The sequence below is a fragment of the Carya illinoinensis genome, chromosome 10 (genome assembly GCF_018687715.1).
Source record: "Carya illinoinensis cultivar Pawnee chromosome 10, C.illinoinensisPawnee_v1, whole genome shotgun sequence".
NCBI classification, from domain to species: domain Eukaryota; kingdom Viridiplantae; phylum Streptophyta; class Magnoliopsida; order Fagales; family Juglandaceae; genus Carya; species Carya illinoinensis.
In genome coordinates, this window is record NC_056761.1 from 34,784,574 (window position 1) to 34,802,609 (window position 18,036).

The 18,036-nt window shown below is 33.5% G+C and overlaps 1 protein-coding gene across 1 annotated transcript; it reads right to left on the bottom strand.

Annotated features, from left to right (window-relative positions):
* Positions 1-15,068: 15,068 nt before the first annotated feature.
* Positions 15,069-15,613, bottom strand: LOC122278100 (histone H4). The gene has a single exon (XM_043088184.1). It carries the CDS (start codon positions 15,535-15,537, stop codon positions 15,226-15,228), a length of 312 nt encoding a protein of 103 aa, XP_042944118.1. The 5' UTR covers positions 15,538-15,613; the 3' UTR covers positions 15,069-15,225.
* Between the last annotated feature and the right edge of the window lie 2,423 nt (positions 15,614-18,036).

Consider the following 18,036-nt stretch of genomic DNA (forward strand, 5'->3'; position numbering starts at 1 on the left):
CCAAAAAAACATACACATCAGCACAATTAAGCAATTGCAGCCACACATAATATATTTTGAATCAAGTTGGGTTTTCACTAATTTGGGCCTTTTCAAATAGTGACGATGATATCAAAAACCATGCCACAGCCCTTTACTACCATCACCACCCTAACCATAACCCAAATAAAATGAAGTAATTTATGTTGCCTTCAATTTGTTGCTCGGTGCTTGTACAATGAGTTGCGAGGGATTGTGTTGCTACAGAGAGTGAGAGTTATGAGAGAGAGAGACATAGGGATACATAGAGAGTGAGAGTTGTGAGAGAGAGACATAGGGATACAAAGAGAGTGAGTGAGACGAGAGAGAGAGAGAGGGTAAGATAGAGAGAGAGAGAGAGAGATGCGAGAGAGAAACTGACCGTCATAAATTCGAGAGGAGACCAAGTGAGAGAGAGGAAAACTAGAGCTAGGGCATCAAGGACTCGTGTGAGAAGAGGAGAGTTGCGAAAGAGGGCATTGAGGACTTGAGCGAGAGAGAGGAGAGCTAGAGCTACGATTGAACAAACTGCTATACATATACCAAAAACGACGCAGTTTTCTGTTTAAAACGGGTATAGGGTATTACCCGATTAAAAACAAAAAGGGTGCGCTTTAAACTTGTTGCCTAGATGACTAACACAAGAGGGAGGGTGAATTGAGTTGTATTTAAAAAAATAACAATTATAAATCAAATATACAATATAAAATATAAACAAAATATGAAACAACAATAATTATAAAGAGTAAGGGTAAGAGAAAAGCAAATTCAGTATGTTAACGAGGTTTAGCCCCACTGCCTACGTCCTCGCCTCAAGCTACCTCTTGAGCATCCCCAAATTCACTATTCAACCTCCTTCAAGTGAAGATAGAAACCTATTATACTTTTGAACAATATCTCTACAAAGGATCAGTGTAGAACACCCTCTATACTTGCAATCACCTTATACGTGGTGATTCAATTATTCCCTATATAGAACATTTTCTATACGTACAAGGGTTATACACACTCTTTTACTGATACAAGAGATAATAGTGGGTAGGTTATCAGAGAACATTTCTCAATAAATGAAATAAGAACAATACAGAGTAAACTATATCTCTCAAAATGAACAAATATTAAAGCTCAATACTTAGAGAAAAGAGAATGAAAGCTTTAAATGAATATTGTATGCTCTTGGTGTTGTGAATGTGAAACTCTTAAATGATCTATTTATAGGCATATGAGACTTCATATTCAAATTTAAAAAGATTCACATGTCAAAAACAACATTATTAACTTTTCAAAAATTCAAACCTAATCTTTTTACTTTTTACATATGACAAAATGAGCACACTTTACTTTTCAAAAATTTTAAATCTAATCTTTTTATTTTTTGTATATGACAAAAGGAGCACACTTTACTTTTCAAAATTTTCAAACAAAAACATCTATATTTTACATGAGTACAAAAAAAATCAATCACTTTTGAAAATATTCGAATAAAACATGTACATGTGAAAGATGACAATCAATCATCTTTCAAAATTTTCAAATTTAACTTTTAAAATATTCATGCACATGTGAAAAATAAATTTTAATGCTTTATGATAAAATATTAATTTTAAGACTTAATCCTAATTTCTAATTTTTAAGAGATTTACAACATTACTCTATGACTTTAATGTGAACTTATTCCCTTCTTGCTCATACTTGGTTCCTTGATGTGTTTGACTCTATTGTGTAGACAACTTGAGTTTGAGACTTCTTTATTCTTTGAATTTATTTGTTATCATTAAAATCTATGTGTAGATATATAATTACACGAAACTTGAAACCTTAGATTCAACAATCTCTCCCTTTTTTATGATGACAAATACTTGATAGAACCTGAAACCTGTATTAATACATAAGCTCCCCCTGAGAATGTGCGTTAGTTTTTCAAGCAAAAGTATAAATATAATTCCAAGCATATATAACAAGTTTAACAATTTAAATAATGTTAATATTCTAGTTTAAAACTTTTCTCCCTTTTGGCATCATTAAAGAGGATCTGTGGTAAGTAAATAGATTGAAGAAATCAGTGTGTTAGTAGACACTGTAGATAGTTGAAAAATTGGAACAGCTCGTGACCCGACAAGTATGGCTGGAGATTTGAACAATCGCATGATGTTGTTGACAAACAAGATTGAGGAATCTGAGTTTCTATAAAAAAAATGATCATTTTCACCCATCTGATATCCTATAAAATCAGTCTTAAAGTTCATTCAATTCGTATCAAATCTTATTCTCATCTCTATAACTCATTTGTATTCTTTCAACATTCTCGCTTTAAGCTTTCAACTCTTTTCTTAATGGCTCATTCTTTTAACATTTCTCTATATTCATCCATGATGTATTCTGCACCTCAACCTCCTGTCCTTTCTGCATCTGCCATTGGTGCCATGTTGCAATAAGAAAATAATAATTTGACTAATAAGTCAAATTCTGATGCTATTTACGACTTGGTGAGTCTCAGAACTCGCTACCCATCCTCTATTGTTGCTTTTTCCCAGTGGCTACAAGCCATAAACCACAAAGTTAAAAAACTTAAATAACAAATTGTTGTACTTCAGCGAATTGTTCAAGAGTCTCACACAAGGAAATGAATCGTTTAGCAGAAGAATAAACAGTTGAAATCTCTATTGGATTCTTCATTCCGCTTGCCAGTTCCCATAGATAGGGATGTCATGATATTATATGAAAATAATGAGTGTCTCAAACATGAGGATAAGAACCTCAAATTTATGTAAAAGTATTTTAAAAATCTCTCTCTATTTTTATTGACTTTGGTCTATCTTTTAAGAGATATTCATAGCATGTATCATACTTATTTCTCTTCTAATCATACATAATCTATTTTTTAGTAAAGGTTTTGTGAAAATATCTGGTAATTGATCATGTGTGTTTGTGAACTCTAATACTATATCGCCTTTCTGCACATGATATCGAAGAAAATGATATCTTATTTCAACATGCTTAGTTCTAGAATGTGTATTGAGTTCTTTAAAAGATTTATAGCACTTATATATCATATTTGATTTGAATGTGATTATACATGAATTTAAAATCTTCAAATTATTGCTTTATGTAAAGAATAAGCATAACAACTATCCGCAGCAACATATTTTGCCTCAACAGTAGATAGTGCAATAGAATTTTACTTTTTACTAAACTAGAAAACTAGTGTATGACCTAAGAAATGACATGCTCCACTAGTACTTTTTTTCGATCAATTTTACAACCAGCATAGTCTGCATCTGTGTGGTTAGGGTATCATAATCCTAGGTCAATTATACCACTAAGATAGCTAAGAATGCGCTTAACTGTAATTAAATGTGATTCTTTTAGAGATGGTTGAAAGCGTGCACATAAGCATACACTAAACATAATATTTGGTCTACTAATTGTCAAATATAATAAGCTACTAATCATACATCGATATACTTTCGAGTCAACTGGCTTACTGGATTCATCTTTATCAAGTTTAGTGGTGGGTTCATTAGTATTCCAATTTCTTTATTACCTTCCATCTCAAACTTTTTCAATAATTTCGTAATATATTTTAATTGATTGATGAATTTCGTACTTTTTACTTGCTTAATTTGCAATCCGAAAAAGAATGTAAGTTCTCTCATTATGCTCATTTCAAATTCTTCTTACATAGTCTTAACAAAAACTTGACACATATTTTCAGTAGTAGCACCGAATATTATATCATCAACATATATTTGAATTAAAATAATATCATCATTTTCATGTTTAATGAAAAAAGTTGTGTCAATTTTTCCTCTTGAAAAACTTTTTTCAATCAAAAAATCACTAAGTCTCTCGTATCGAGCTCTAGGAGCTTGTTTGAGTCCATATAGTATTTTTGTGAGTTTAAAAATATGATTTGGGGAAATATGATTTTCAAAATTTGGAGGTTGCTCAACATATACCTCTTCATTTATAAAACTGTTTAAGAAAGCACTTTTAACATCCATTTGAAAAAGTTTGAAATCTTTATAACAAGTATATGCAAGTAGCATTCAAATAGCTTCTAATCTTGCGACTAGTGTATATGTCTCATCATAATCAATTCCTTCTTATTGATTGAAACCTTGGGTCACAAGTCGAGTCTTATTTCTAGTAATGACTCCGGACTCATCTTTCTTGTTTCTAAAAATCCATTTTGTTCTAATAATTGTATGATTTTTGGGTTTAGGAACAAGTGTCTAAATATCATTTCTTTCAGATTGATTTAACTTTTCTTGCATAGCTAAAATCTAAGATTAATCAAGAAGTATTTCATCAATATTTTTGGGTTCAATCTGAGATAGAAAAGTAGTATGATTGCAAATATTTCTAATAGATGATCAAGTACTTACAACTCGTGAAGGTTCTTCCAAAATTTGTTCCACTGGATGATTTTTCACAACTTTTCATTGTTTGGTTGCATATTTTATTAAATTTTGATGATCTTTCCTAATGTTTCCATGTTGAACTTCCTCTATTTTATTCTCTTTGTTGAGATTGAGACTTTCCGTATTATTTATACCTCATGTTTCTTCATCAATAGATTTCTTGTTGGATAGAGAATTAGATTCATCAGATACTATATTAATATATTCTTGTACAGTCAAAATCTTTTTATTCATTACTTTATAAGCCTTACTATTAGTAGAATACCCGAAAAAAATACATTTATCAGATTTTGCATCAAACTTGCTTAAATTATCTATGTCATTAAAAATAAAACATTTATATCCAAATACATAAAAGTAAACAATGTTATACTTTTTCTCATTCCAAAGCTCATAAGGGGTTTTATCTAAATTAGACTATAGTATAACTCTATTTATAACATAACATGCAGTACTTACCGTTTCGGCCCAAAAATAACTAGGCAAGTTGTACTTATTGAGTATTATTCTTGCCATCTCTTGAAAAGATCTATTTTTCCTCTCTACTATCCTATTTTTTTTATGAGTTCGGGGAGTAGAAAAATTATGCACAAGACCATTTTCTTCACAAAATATTTCAATATTTTTATTAAGAAACTCTTGTCCCCTATCATTTCGAATACTTGAAATAGTATAACCCTTTTCATTTTAAATCCTCTTGCATAACTTGATAAAGGCATTATGTGTCTTATCTTTATGAGTAAGAAAGATGATCCAAGTATATCTAGAGAAATCATTAACAATAACAAATGCATAATATTTTCCTCCTAAACTTGCAATTCTATTTGGTCCAAAAAGATCCATGTGTATCAGTTGCAATAGTCTAGTAGTGAAAATATGTTTCTTGATTTTAAAAGAAGTTTTTATTTGTTTACCAAAGTTCTTTAGTTCCTTTATTTATTAGTATTAGAAGAAACAAGATTTTTTAGTACCCATATGGCCTTAATAGTCATTGTATGCTTTCTTCTAATAGGACAAGTATGATAATTATGATCATTTCTATTACAAAAATTGCAAATAACATATGCTATATATGAAGAACTTGAGTGATTATAATAGTATCTTTTTTTGACAGAATTATTTTTATGAAAAGAATTTTGAATATTGGACTTTGATATAGAAAGATTATCAAATTTTTTTTATAAGATTTGTATTTTAGTTTTGGCATATATCTCAAGCCTACCTTGTCAAAAATATATCTTTGACTACAAGAAATTTTTCAAAATTTCTTTTCCTATTCGTAAAGTTTTCAACAATATTTTTTAAATCGATTTTCTTCTTCTTCAACTCAAGATTTTTATCTTTCAAAACAATGTTTTCTTTTCTTAAAATATTAATTTCATTTCTTAAAGAAGAATTTTTCTTTTTCAGAGCAGTATACTTGATATCCAATTTTTCAAGTTCCTCATATACCTCTTCTAAAACATTTTACAATTCTTCATATGAAGAAAGGATATTCAATATTATCAAGATTTGTTACCTCAATGTCATCTTTAGTCATAAGATAAAGATTTGCTGATTCTCCATTGCTTATTTCAATATTTGAGCTACTTGAATCATCATCCTATATATTTTTCATTGCTTTCTTGCCCTTGTTTCGATCTTTTCTTTAATAAAGGACAATCTGACTTGATATGACCAAGTTTATTGCATTTATAACAAATTAAAGTGTCATTTTTACCTGAATTTTTCTTGGAAAACTTTTGAAAGATTTCTTTAGAGGAGTTTTATTTTTCTTTAAGAACCTTTGAATTCTTCTTGTTATCATCGCAACTTCTTTATCTTTCTCATCATTTTCCTCATCTTCATCACTTTCACTTTCATAAGCAACAATTTTAAGTGCGAAGTTCTTCTTTGGCTTTCCTTCTTCTTCTCTTCTTTTTAATGTGTACTAATAGGTGATAAGTGACCCGATGAGTTCATTCACTTTAAGCTTCTTAAGGTCTCTAGTTTTAAGAATCGTTGTCACTTTTGATTCCCAACATTTTGGTTGAGAGTTGATAATTTTTCTTACTATCTCCACCTTGAAATAAACTTTGCCAAGAGTTGTCAAGCTGTTTATGATGTTAGTAAAACGAGTGTGCATACTAAAAATAAATTTGTCATCATTCATCTTAAACATTTCATATTCATGAGTAAGAATATGAATTTTTTATTCCTTGACTTGCGAAATTTCTTCATAAATAACTTCCATGTTATCCCAAATTTCCTTTGTCGTAGCGCAAATTATTATTCTATTAAACTCGTTTCCATTGAGAGCATGATATAATAAATTCATAGCAGTTAAATTCAAAATATAAAGTCTATCGTGTTCATGATCAAACTCTTCTTCTTTATTTTTGACTTTTACTCCATCAACTACTTTTGTTGGAATATAAGGTCCATTTACAATGCATTTCCAGATTTCTCGACCTTGAGTCTGAAGAAATATTCTCATTCTAACTTTCTAGAATGAGTATTTGTCTCTACAAAAGAGTGGAGGCCGACTAGTAGATTGACCTTCACCAAATGAAGGTACAATATTAGTCATAAGATCTTAATTCAATAGATAATTAGTCTTATAACAGAGTCCTTGCTCTGATACCAATTGTTAACCAAATGACTAACACAAAAGGGGAATGAATTGAGTTGTATTTAAAAAAATAATAATTATAAATAAAATATACAATATAAAATATAAACAAAATACAAAACAGTAATAACTATAAAGAGTAAGGGTAAGAGAAAAGCAAACTCAGTATGTTAACGAGGTTCGGCCCTACTGCCTACCTCCTCGCCTCAAGCTATCCATTGAGGATCCCCAAATTCACTATTCAACCTCCTTAAGGTGGAGACAGAAACCTATTACACATTTAAACAACACCGCTACAAAAGTTCCGTGTAGAACACCTTCTATACTTGCAATAACCTTACACGTGGTGATTCAACTATTCCCTATGTAGAATACTTTCTACACGCACAAGGGTTATACACTCCCTTTTACTAATACAAGAGCTGATAGTGGGTAACTTATTAGAGAACACTCCTCAATGAGTGAACTAAGAACAATAAAGCGCAAGCTATATCTCTCAAAATAAATAAGGATTAAGGCTCAATGTTTAAAGAAGAGAGAATGAAAGTTTTAAATGAATGATGTATGCTCTTGGTGTTGTGAATGTAAAACTCTCAAATGATCTATTTATAGGCATATGAGACTTCATATTTAAATTTAAAAAAATTCACATGTCAAATACAATATCGTTAACTTTTTAAAAATTCAAACCTAATTTTTTATTTTTTGCATATGACAAAATGAGCACACTTTACTTTTCAAAATTTTCAAACAAAAACATCTATCTTTTACATAAGTCAAAAAAAGCATCAATCACTTTTGAAAATATTCAAATAAAGCATATACATGTGAAAGATGACAATCAATCATTTTTAATATTTTTAAAGTTCAAATCTTTAATCATATAATGCACATGTGAAAGATGACAATCAATCATCTTTCAAAATTTTCAAATTTAATTTTCAAAATATTCATGCAAATGTGGAAAATGAATTTTAATACTTTATAATAAAATATTAATTTTGAGTTTTAATCTTAATTTCAAATTTTTAAAAAATTTATAACATTACTCTATGACTTTAATGTGAATTTGTTCCCTTCTTGCTCATGCTTGGTTCTTTGATGTGCTTAACTTCATTGTGTAGACAACTTGAGTTTGAGACTTCTTTATCCTTTGAATTTATTTGTTATCATCAAAATCCAAGTGTACATATATAATTATACGAAACTTGAAACCTTAGATTCAATAAAACTAGTTCCCATTTTACATACAAATGGGTCGAGTTTTTGGGTTGCGTCAGAAAATTCAAACAAGTTTGGTAAGCAATTTATTTGTTCAAGTTTAAACATTTCTATCAAATTTTAGAGATAATATGATTTGACATTTTTAATAGTAACATTTTATTTCATTTCCTTATTGTCACATTTTCAACTCTAACGATTTTTATCACTTTCTAATGGTCAAATTTTTGAAATTTTCAAACTTTTCCAAATGGTCACATATTAGTATATAAATATGTGAAGTTGCTCTTCTAATCCAATTTAGTTTATTTGTATTCATATAAATTTATTGAGGGTTCATAAAATGGTTTTGGTGAGGGTTAATAAAATACTAATATAAATAAGTTTTGGGTAGCAACAATAATAAGCAAATTTAGGTTTTAAATTTAGAATTATTTCCTATTTTACTCTAGGGGTGCTGCTACCCATCGTATATGTGCGGGTGGCCACCCATTCTGCACCTCATCCCCGTTTAGGCAGATTGACTAAATCTACCTCTGAACCTCGTCCCCGCCTAAGTGAGGTGATCATCCGCATCTACTTGCCAGGCAAGCGAATTGGCTCCACCACTATCCAACCACCTTGTCCAACAATGCATTTCTCAAGATAAAAGTCCAAAAAAATCATATATAATCATAAAAATCTCCCAAACCCAACAAAACAATCAAAATAAAGTTACAAAGCTACATCTCAAACCAAACCAAGTGGTAATTGCACAAATCTTCATATTTGTGTGCGAACCCTCAGGCCACTCATAAAGACCTATGCATAGATCTTCTGAGATCTATAGAAAGATCTTTATGGCCCATGGTCACAGCTATGGGGTCATAAACTTTTAGATCAATGCTTGCAACCATGGTCTTGGGTTGTAGAGAGACCCACAGCCAAGTTGTGGTCTTATTGTCATAGGTTGCGACTTGGTCATGACCAATGACAATGGAGTGAAGATTGCTTAGAGGAGGAGAAGAAGAAAATAAGAGAGAATGTTGAGCATTGAACGACCACTGAGGCATGAAATGAAGGGGGAAAGAGAAGAGAGACGGAGGGAGGACAATGGGAAAGTTGGGAAGGCGAGAAATGAGAGGTGAGAAAGAAAAATGTAATATTTATAGTTAGGATTTTTTTAATATATATTATACATATTAGGCCAAGTAGAAGAGTGAAATCTGAGCAGGCCCAAGGCCTAGCCTGGCACCTGCCTCCCAACATTTCAGAGTTTGAACTGGTTTTAATTCTCCTGTCCTATATAGGCGGATGCCCCCGCCTGTCAAGGTGGGTGCCGGACGAGTGGGCCAAATGTGGAATGATTTTTGCCTAGACTTAATCACTTTCCTCATATTTTGGCAAACCAGTGCTTATGCTAAGCCAACTATAATGCTCTAAGGATGTAGTGAACACCTTTAAACTATATGTTACCACTTAATAGTTATTCGCTTTTTAAAAAAAACTAGATAAACATTATTACTACAACTTAAAAATAGTGAGTTTCAACACCAAAATAATTGATCTTGAAAAAATATTTAGACCACGTTCTATTACCAAATGATCAGGGTAGTCACAAACACCATCAACTTGACTCTCTTAAGTAGATGTCAGAATTTTACTGACGCAGTTGGATCCAACAAAAACATGGCCAAATTCAACCATATCCAACCAAGTAAATGGTAGGATTTGACTAGCCAATTTTAGAACAATGACCGAATATAGCTATCTAACCACTATTATGGCGATTCGATCATTGTTATGGCCAGATTAGTGGTCGAATCCAACTATATTAGGCTAGAAAGTTGCCTTCTTCTGCCAATTAATGTCGAATATGGCCACATCAAGCTGCTCCAGAGTCGAGTTAATTTTCTGGGCACTGTTTAGAGTGGGGCCAAATAGACATCTTTTAATTTTTTTTTTTAATTTTTAGTGTATGTAATCTAGTGTGAGTGCGGGTGGACCACTGGGGGCAGGGTCCCTAATCATGTGCCGGGGTGTGGGGACGAAACCCTAGTCTGTCCGCCCCTTTATCCTTCGTCCACCAAAGCTGTCACAACTAAAAAAAGAAAGCAAAAACAATTGAGTAAAATAGAAAGTAACCAACAAACAAGTTAAACAACAAAAAATCTAGTGGGAAATCAAAAACTAAAATACACTAATACAAATTCACAGCACTCGACGTCAAAATTCAAGAAGAAAAATCAAAAATTGAAAATAGGAGAAGGAGAAGGATGAGGAGGAGAAGAAATAGGAGAAAGGAGGAGAGGAAGAATAACTCGTGAAGGGAGAGAGAGAGAGAGAGAGAGAGAGAGAGAGAGAGAGAGATGATTTAGGATTAGGGTTTTTAGCTTTTATACTTTAAGGACCTAAGTATAAAACGGTATACTTAGAAATTTGGTATATATATGCTTATATATATATATATATGAAATTGGGCTGGGTCGAAGTGAGGCAGGGTAAATGTGGGCAGGCTTCGGCCTAACCCAACGTTACACCCGCACCCTTTCCTCTTTGCAGTTAGGGGCCCCCGCCCTAGCATGGAGTGGGCAAGGTTGTAGACATGGGGTGGCGGGGGGCAATGCCCTGCTGCCATCCCCTATCGATTAGTAGTCATTTGTAATTGTTGAGATATTTATTTTAGTTAAGCGATGAACCATATACACTTCGTTGTATTTTAATGTAAGTAATGAATTGATAACAGTGTATAATATTAACTAGAAAGAAATGATAATGACATATGGATATTACTAATGAATGATGATTTTCTTGTACAAACATCTTGTATATTTAATGCCTCGTTTGGTTATACTAATGAGACGAGATAAAATGATTTTTGTAACCAAACGAGGCCTAGTCTCTAACTAATCTCTTTATTTATTCTGATGAAGTATATAAATACACACACACACACACACACACACACACACACACACACACATATATATATATATATTGCGTGTCTACTCAATTCAAGAATGCACACTTAGCCCCAAGTAAGATCTTTGGTGTTGCCAACTGGTTGGTACCTTTGGTGTCGCCTATCCTCTTCAGAAATGTTACAAAGGAATGAGGGTGACACAATGTAAGCACTTTATTAAATGTGTTATCCACACTAGCTTATAAATAAAATTTTTCATATATACATGTTATATATATAAATATATATATATATATATATATAAATATATATATATTGAATTTGAGATTACTAGTAAAGATGATACTTGTTGGTAAAGACAAGAAGGAACCTACAAAGGTTTAGGCTATGTTTGGGTAGTGAGGTAATTTCAAATTCTTTGGGAATAATAATAAAAAAATGGTGAAAAAGTAATTATAAAATATTGAATAGTAATAAAAAGTAGATAAAAAGTAATAATAAAATATTAAATAGTAGTGGAGTGATATTAAATACAACCTTAATATTCAAAGATAATCCGACACAAGACATCCAGAGAATCATACACAAATCATTAAAGTTTTTCAAACAAACTGCTGCCCATTCTTTGGAAGCACTAAGATTTCCATCTTATTCAATACCAAAAGTTGTCATTTTTTCCCTCTTCAAACTTTCAAAGAAAAGAAAAATGCACAAAACTGAGATTTGGGTCACTTCATCCCATCAACCATTTATAGAGTCTAGAATTAACATGATATTTACAAATTCGGGAGAATTGACAAGAATCAATTTCAAAGAACCATTAGCTCAAATCCTAAGATACCCAATACCTGATGGGGGATAGAGAATTGTTTAGAACTCATCTATCATGAGGGATTTTTCAAAGAGCTAAGGATGAGTAATGGAGTTCTTATCATTAAACATTATATTAACGCGAGGGCAATTTTCTATAACCCTTAAATTTTAGGAATGGAAGGAGGAAATGTTTGTTGATGATCCCAAAAGGTGCAAATGGCATCAGATGGAAAGGTTTTCTACAATCCTTTCAAAGCATCATTGGGTCCAAAGTCGTGGTTCTGAAGCAAGCAAACAAATGAAAGTTTGTTGATGGAGAGACAATGGGAAGGCCTCCCTCGATCAAAAGTGCCTCATACGCCTCGATGTTGAGGTCCCCAATAGGTAGTCCGGTAGAGAATAGTTCTGCAATGGAAGTAAAGGGTTAAGACAAAGAATGTTAGGTGACATTGGGAGAAATGGAAGGTAAGCCCCATGTGTTGCAGGTGGAATTGCTGCCTTTGTCGGGTGTTGGAGGGTGAGAGAAGTTGAGGGGATCTCTTGGGATGTCAGAGCTCAATTGACAGGAGTTATGAAGTATGCGAGAGATCTTATAATTAAAATGGATAAGGGGTTGGACCTGGTCACGGGTTTGGGTGTTGGATAAAAAAATGACGGAGAGGCGGGGGGGTAGATCCTACTGGTTTGAAAGCCTCAAGTGCGTCGGCATAGGGCATCTTGACCCCATCACAGATAGGGTTGTCAGGCGCTGTCATTACTATTCACGTCAGTATTACTCAGGACATCAGCAACTTGTTGTATGATTGCCCTAAGTTAACAGTTGCAAATGGGGTTGGTACATTTTTCTAGGGTTCACATTCAATTGTAGATGGGGTCCTTCTAGGATTTTGAGTACTTTGAAAGAAACAAAAAAACCTCTTTCAAAAAATAAAAATGGGATAACATAAGGTTGTGCTTCTCCTACCTATTCTATGCCTCCGGAGGAGCAATAGGGTCTAACGAAGTGGCATAGAAAGGATCGTTAGGAGTTGGAGCACCGACAAGCAACGTCCTCGTCGATGGAACAACGACACATATGCCAAAAGTGAAGGAACCCTTAAAGGTAACGAAACCCTTAAAGGTGACAGCAACAATATAACTACTACAGAGGCTCGTGATTTAAATGCAAGACATGGCTCAAAGGATATTATGAGTTTGTTGTTGGTGCTTTGTGAGGAAGAATGTCTAGGGTTGGAAGTGTAGTTAGGAACTGTGTTTAGGAATAATGTTATTCACCTAGTTTCTCTTCCTTCGATAAAAAATATAGCAAATTCACCATCGAATTGGCCCAATTGAGTTCTACATAAAGTTAACAAGATTCAACATATTGTGTAGCTTTCATATGGAATATGTGAAAACTAATTTAAAGCATTACTTACTACAATTGAGGCAAACCAATCACTTGAAACCAAATAAACTTTTAAGCAAAGTAAGGAGTTAAAGCACACTTTTTGAGCAATCAACTACAACGCTAAAAGAAGTAAATCAAATCGATGGAAGACTAAATGAAGGACATTATAAGGACATCCTCATATAAGGAATTTAGGGTGGAGTAGTCTTAAGGCAGGATTGGTAAACAGGTTTTAATTCAAAATTCTCATCTCATCATTATAATTTTTCTAAATTTTCACACAAAATATAATATATAATTCAACTTTTACAAATTTAAAACAATAATAATATTTTAAACTTTCGTCTCAATTCAAAATTTTTATCTTACTTACCAAATCTGCCCTTATATAAAACAAGGGATTGGGATTGAATATGTGTGTTCTATTTTTAGACTTGATGTATTTCATTATATTCAGACTTGGGGTCATTTAGGGTCAATTTGATTTTCAAATCTATATCAACTCATTTCAACTAATAATAACTTTTTTAAACTCTACTACAAAATAAAATAAATAATTTTACTTTTTCAAATTCTTAAATAATAATAATATTAAAAAATAATATTTTATTTAATTTTAACTTTTATTTCAACTCAATTCAATATTCAAATACAGTCTAAGAGCTCTCTAATATAAACCAGGTATTTTCTTGTATAACTTCAGTGTTCCTGATTACTCCTATTGATATATATGATATTTTCAATAGAGAAATAATATTTACAGTCGTGATTGTGCAAGCAACGTACAGTCATTTCGAAAAAAATAAATTAATATAAAATCCACATGATAAAAAACTAATTTTTTAATTGTAAACCCCATTTTTTTTCAAAACGATTATGCAGTATTTACAATTCTATAATTGTATATAACATTGCTCCTCAATAATAATAGAAAAACACTTAACTGACCGTAAGGAAAATTATAACGATACGCATATTTTCATCAAACTCCGAACCCTATCTACAAATCTCTGGCCTTAAATTCATGTCAAAACTTCCACCGACTACTACGCATCAACGTTTCCATCGAAACTGTCGAATTTGATCTAACAATCCAACTTCCAAAATGCACAATTTATTCACAACGAAGATTTCCACAAATTTGGCATCTAATTCGTAAACTGGGCAAAACCCAGTGAGAAATAGACCAGTCTAGGAAAATTCAGAACGAAAATTTCATGTAGCCTTTCCCCTATGTGATTCATGTATCAATATTCAATGACTTTACACACCATGTTTATACATTATATCAAGCATTGTAATCCAAATAATAATAGAGAGATCGAGAATGATGCCCGTTGTACCAACAGACAAATGCACCTTTTTTTAAACATTTTTAAAAATATACGATCAATCATTCTTATTTGTAAGCTTTCTCGATCGAAGTGGCATTTTTCTTTCAATCCATCCTATAAGTCATCCATTCCATGACTTAGACGTGATTCTCACCCTGATACTAATTGTTAAACCTGATAATAGCACAATCCAATCACTTCAATTCCATATAGCTAACAGTTTGTGATACAATTGAAATTTCACAACTATTTCAACTGAGAAAATCATAAATATCCTGCAGCAAACCGCTATCTAGGAAATTGGATATGGCTAATTCAATTACCAGTTTGATTAAATATTTCGCACACCGTTCAGTTACGATCCACCCAGCTTTCATTTCAAACAAAATCCAAATCACATGCGAAAAGGAGTAGCCCAGAGTCACGAAACTCTACAACTACAACAGGCCTCACGACTACTACACGGATAATTAACGAATTTACAGCTCTGACCGATTAAACAAGAACGCAACTCAACCACCGAATCCATACAATGTCCTTCCCTGTCTCTTAAGCGCATAGACCACATCCATAGCAGTCACTGTCTTCCTCCGGGCGTGCTCCGTGTAGGTCACGGCGTCACGGATAACGTTCTCGAGGAAGATCTTGAGAACGCCACGGGTCTCCTCGTAGATGAGACCGCTGATCCTCTTGACACCGCCTCTCCTAGCCAGACGCCGAATCGCAGGCTTTGTGATGCCCTGAATGTTGTCCCGAAGCACCTTCCTGTGCCTCTTAGCTCCTCCTTTGCCTAATCCCTTGCCACCCTTACCACGACCCGACATTTCCGCTGAGAGAGAGAGATCTAAGGTTTCGAATTTGGGATTTCTTTGGCTTGTGTAGAATATTGTGCATTAGAATCAGACGATAGCTAGCTTATATGGGGACGCATGGTGGCGGCTGAGATCTCTGTTTTCGGTAGATTTTAACTGTTGGATCCTGGAATTATCGACGGCTAATAATGGCAATCCGCGTCATTTACCCTTGACACACATGTACACCGTTGATAGCATCACAATCAACGGTTTAAAGTGCTTTCTACGGGATTGCTGATGTGGCATGCATTTTCATGAAGATGATGCGTCGGTTTTGTGTTTCTCGACGGCGGGATAGAAGAGCGCAAATTTGGACCGTGAGATTAATGTGCTATCGATGGCTGAGGGTGCCGATCCGTGGCTCGTAGCTTTGTTTGTCGTGGCCCGTGGATAAACTAATGTTGGGAGGGAGTTACTTCATACAAATCATTTCATTTTATTTTATTAATTTATTTAATTATTATAATTTTTTTAAATTTTTAAATAAAATATAATAATTTTTTTAATTTTAAAATAAAAATTATATTTTAATAATACTTTATTCAATTTTTATTTTATCTCATTTGTCTAATCAAATACCTAAGATTTATAACTGTTATTTGTTTGTAAAATAATACTCCACCGATCCCACGGAAAAGAAAGCTATCGGTCATTATTTTTCAAAAAAATATTTGTGAGTGTTTTAGTATTGAAGTATCTCAATCTTAAAAGAGATACTATTTTGCAATTCTTGGGCAAATCCTTTGTTAAAGTAGAATCATTATCCCAAGCCATAATCCTAGTCCTCTCCTGTCAAGGTGAGATTTAGTCTCTCTAGGAAGAGTAGTGTCTCTTAAGCTAGTTTGGCTGGTTTGAAGTGGAGCCATGGATGCAAACTTAGCAAGACACTAGAAGGAATTCAGCCTAATTGAGAAGGAGAATGGTGTGGTAATCCTACCACCCAAAGCAACACAGAAGCTCATGCAACAAGGCAAGTTTTGTCTACTGGCCATGATAGTAGCAAAAAGACCAGTCAATCGAGAGGCTTTCAAAACAACCATGTCTAAAGTTTGGAAATGCAAGAGCTCGATTCAATTTTCAGAAGTAGGAACCAATAAGTTTCTGATAGAGTTTAACCATGAGCAAGACCTGCAGCAGGTTATAAGTGGCAGACCATGGTCTTTCGACAGATGGTTGGTATGTCTACAGCCTTTTGAAGGCCATAGGCCAATTAATGAGGTCCTCTTTCATACAGAGGTGTTCTGGATGCAGGCTTTTAACATGCCATTTGCTAGCATGACACATGAGGTAAGAACTCAGATTGCAGAAAACATTGGGAGAGTCTTAACTGTCCAAATAGATGAGAGGGGCATAGGTTGGGGGAAATGCATGAGGATGAGGGTGGAAGTTAACATCTCCAAGGCACTCCAAAGGGGAATCTTCCTGACTTTTGAAGGGAAAAAAACTTGGGTCTCCTTCAAATATTAACGACTTCCTAACTTTTGTTTCAAGTGTGGGGTCATTAAGCATGACCAGAAGGGGTGCCATGAGGCATCCACAAGCAAGGATAAGCTGCAGTATGGTTCTTGATTGCGTGCACCAGCTTTTAATGAGCATGAGGTAACAAGGAAGAAATATGGCAATGAAACTTGCCACCAACATGCAGAAGAGCAGCCACGGAGGGAGGAGGAGAAGGTTAGGGATGAAGGGCAAAACTGTCAAGAGGAACCAACCAAGGAAAACCTGGAAACCAGGCTACCTGATGTTGACAAAACAGAAACCAAAATAGCAAATGCAGACAAACTTTCTAACTGTCAGCCTGCAGAGACTTTTTAATTTTCTATTAAGGAAACTGGGAGGTTTCCACTTATAGACATATCAGAAAGTAACTTTAATGCTGTAAGGAATGGTCTGTTATGTTGCCTAGATGACTAACACAAGAGGGGGGTGAAGTGAGTTGTATTTAAAAAAAAATAACAATTATAAATAAAATATACAATATAAAATATAAACAAAATACGAAACAGTAATAAATATAAAGAGTAAGGGTAAGAGAGAAGCAAACTTAGTATGTTAACGAGGTTCGGCCCCACTGCCTACGTCCTCGCTTCAAGCTACCCCTTGAAGATCCTCAAATTCACTATTCAACCTCTTTCAGGTGGAGATAGAAACATATTACACTTTTGAACAACACCGCTACAAAGGATCCGTATAGAACACCCTCTACACTTGCAATTACCTTACACGTGGTGATTCAACTATTCCCTGTGTAGAATACTTTCTACACGTACAAGGGTTATACACACCCTTTTACTGATACAAGAGCTGATAGTGTGTAGATTATTAGAAAATACTCCTCAATGAGTGAAATAAGAACAATACAGCACAAACTATATCTCTCAAAATGAATAAGGATTAAGGCTCAATGCTTAGAGAAAAGAGAATGAAAGTTTTGAATGAATGTTGTATGCTCTTGGTGTTATAAATGTG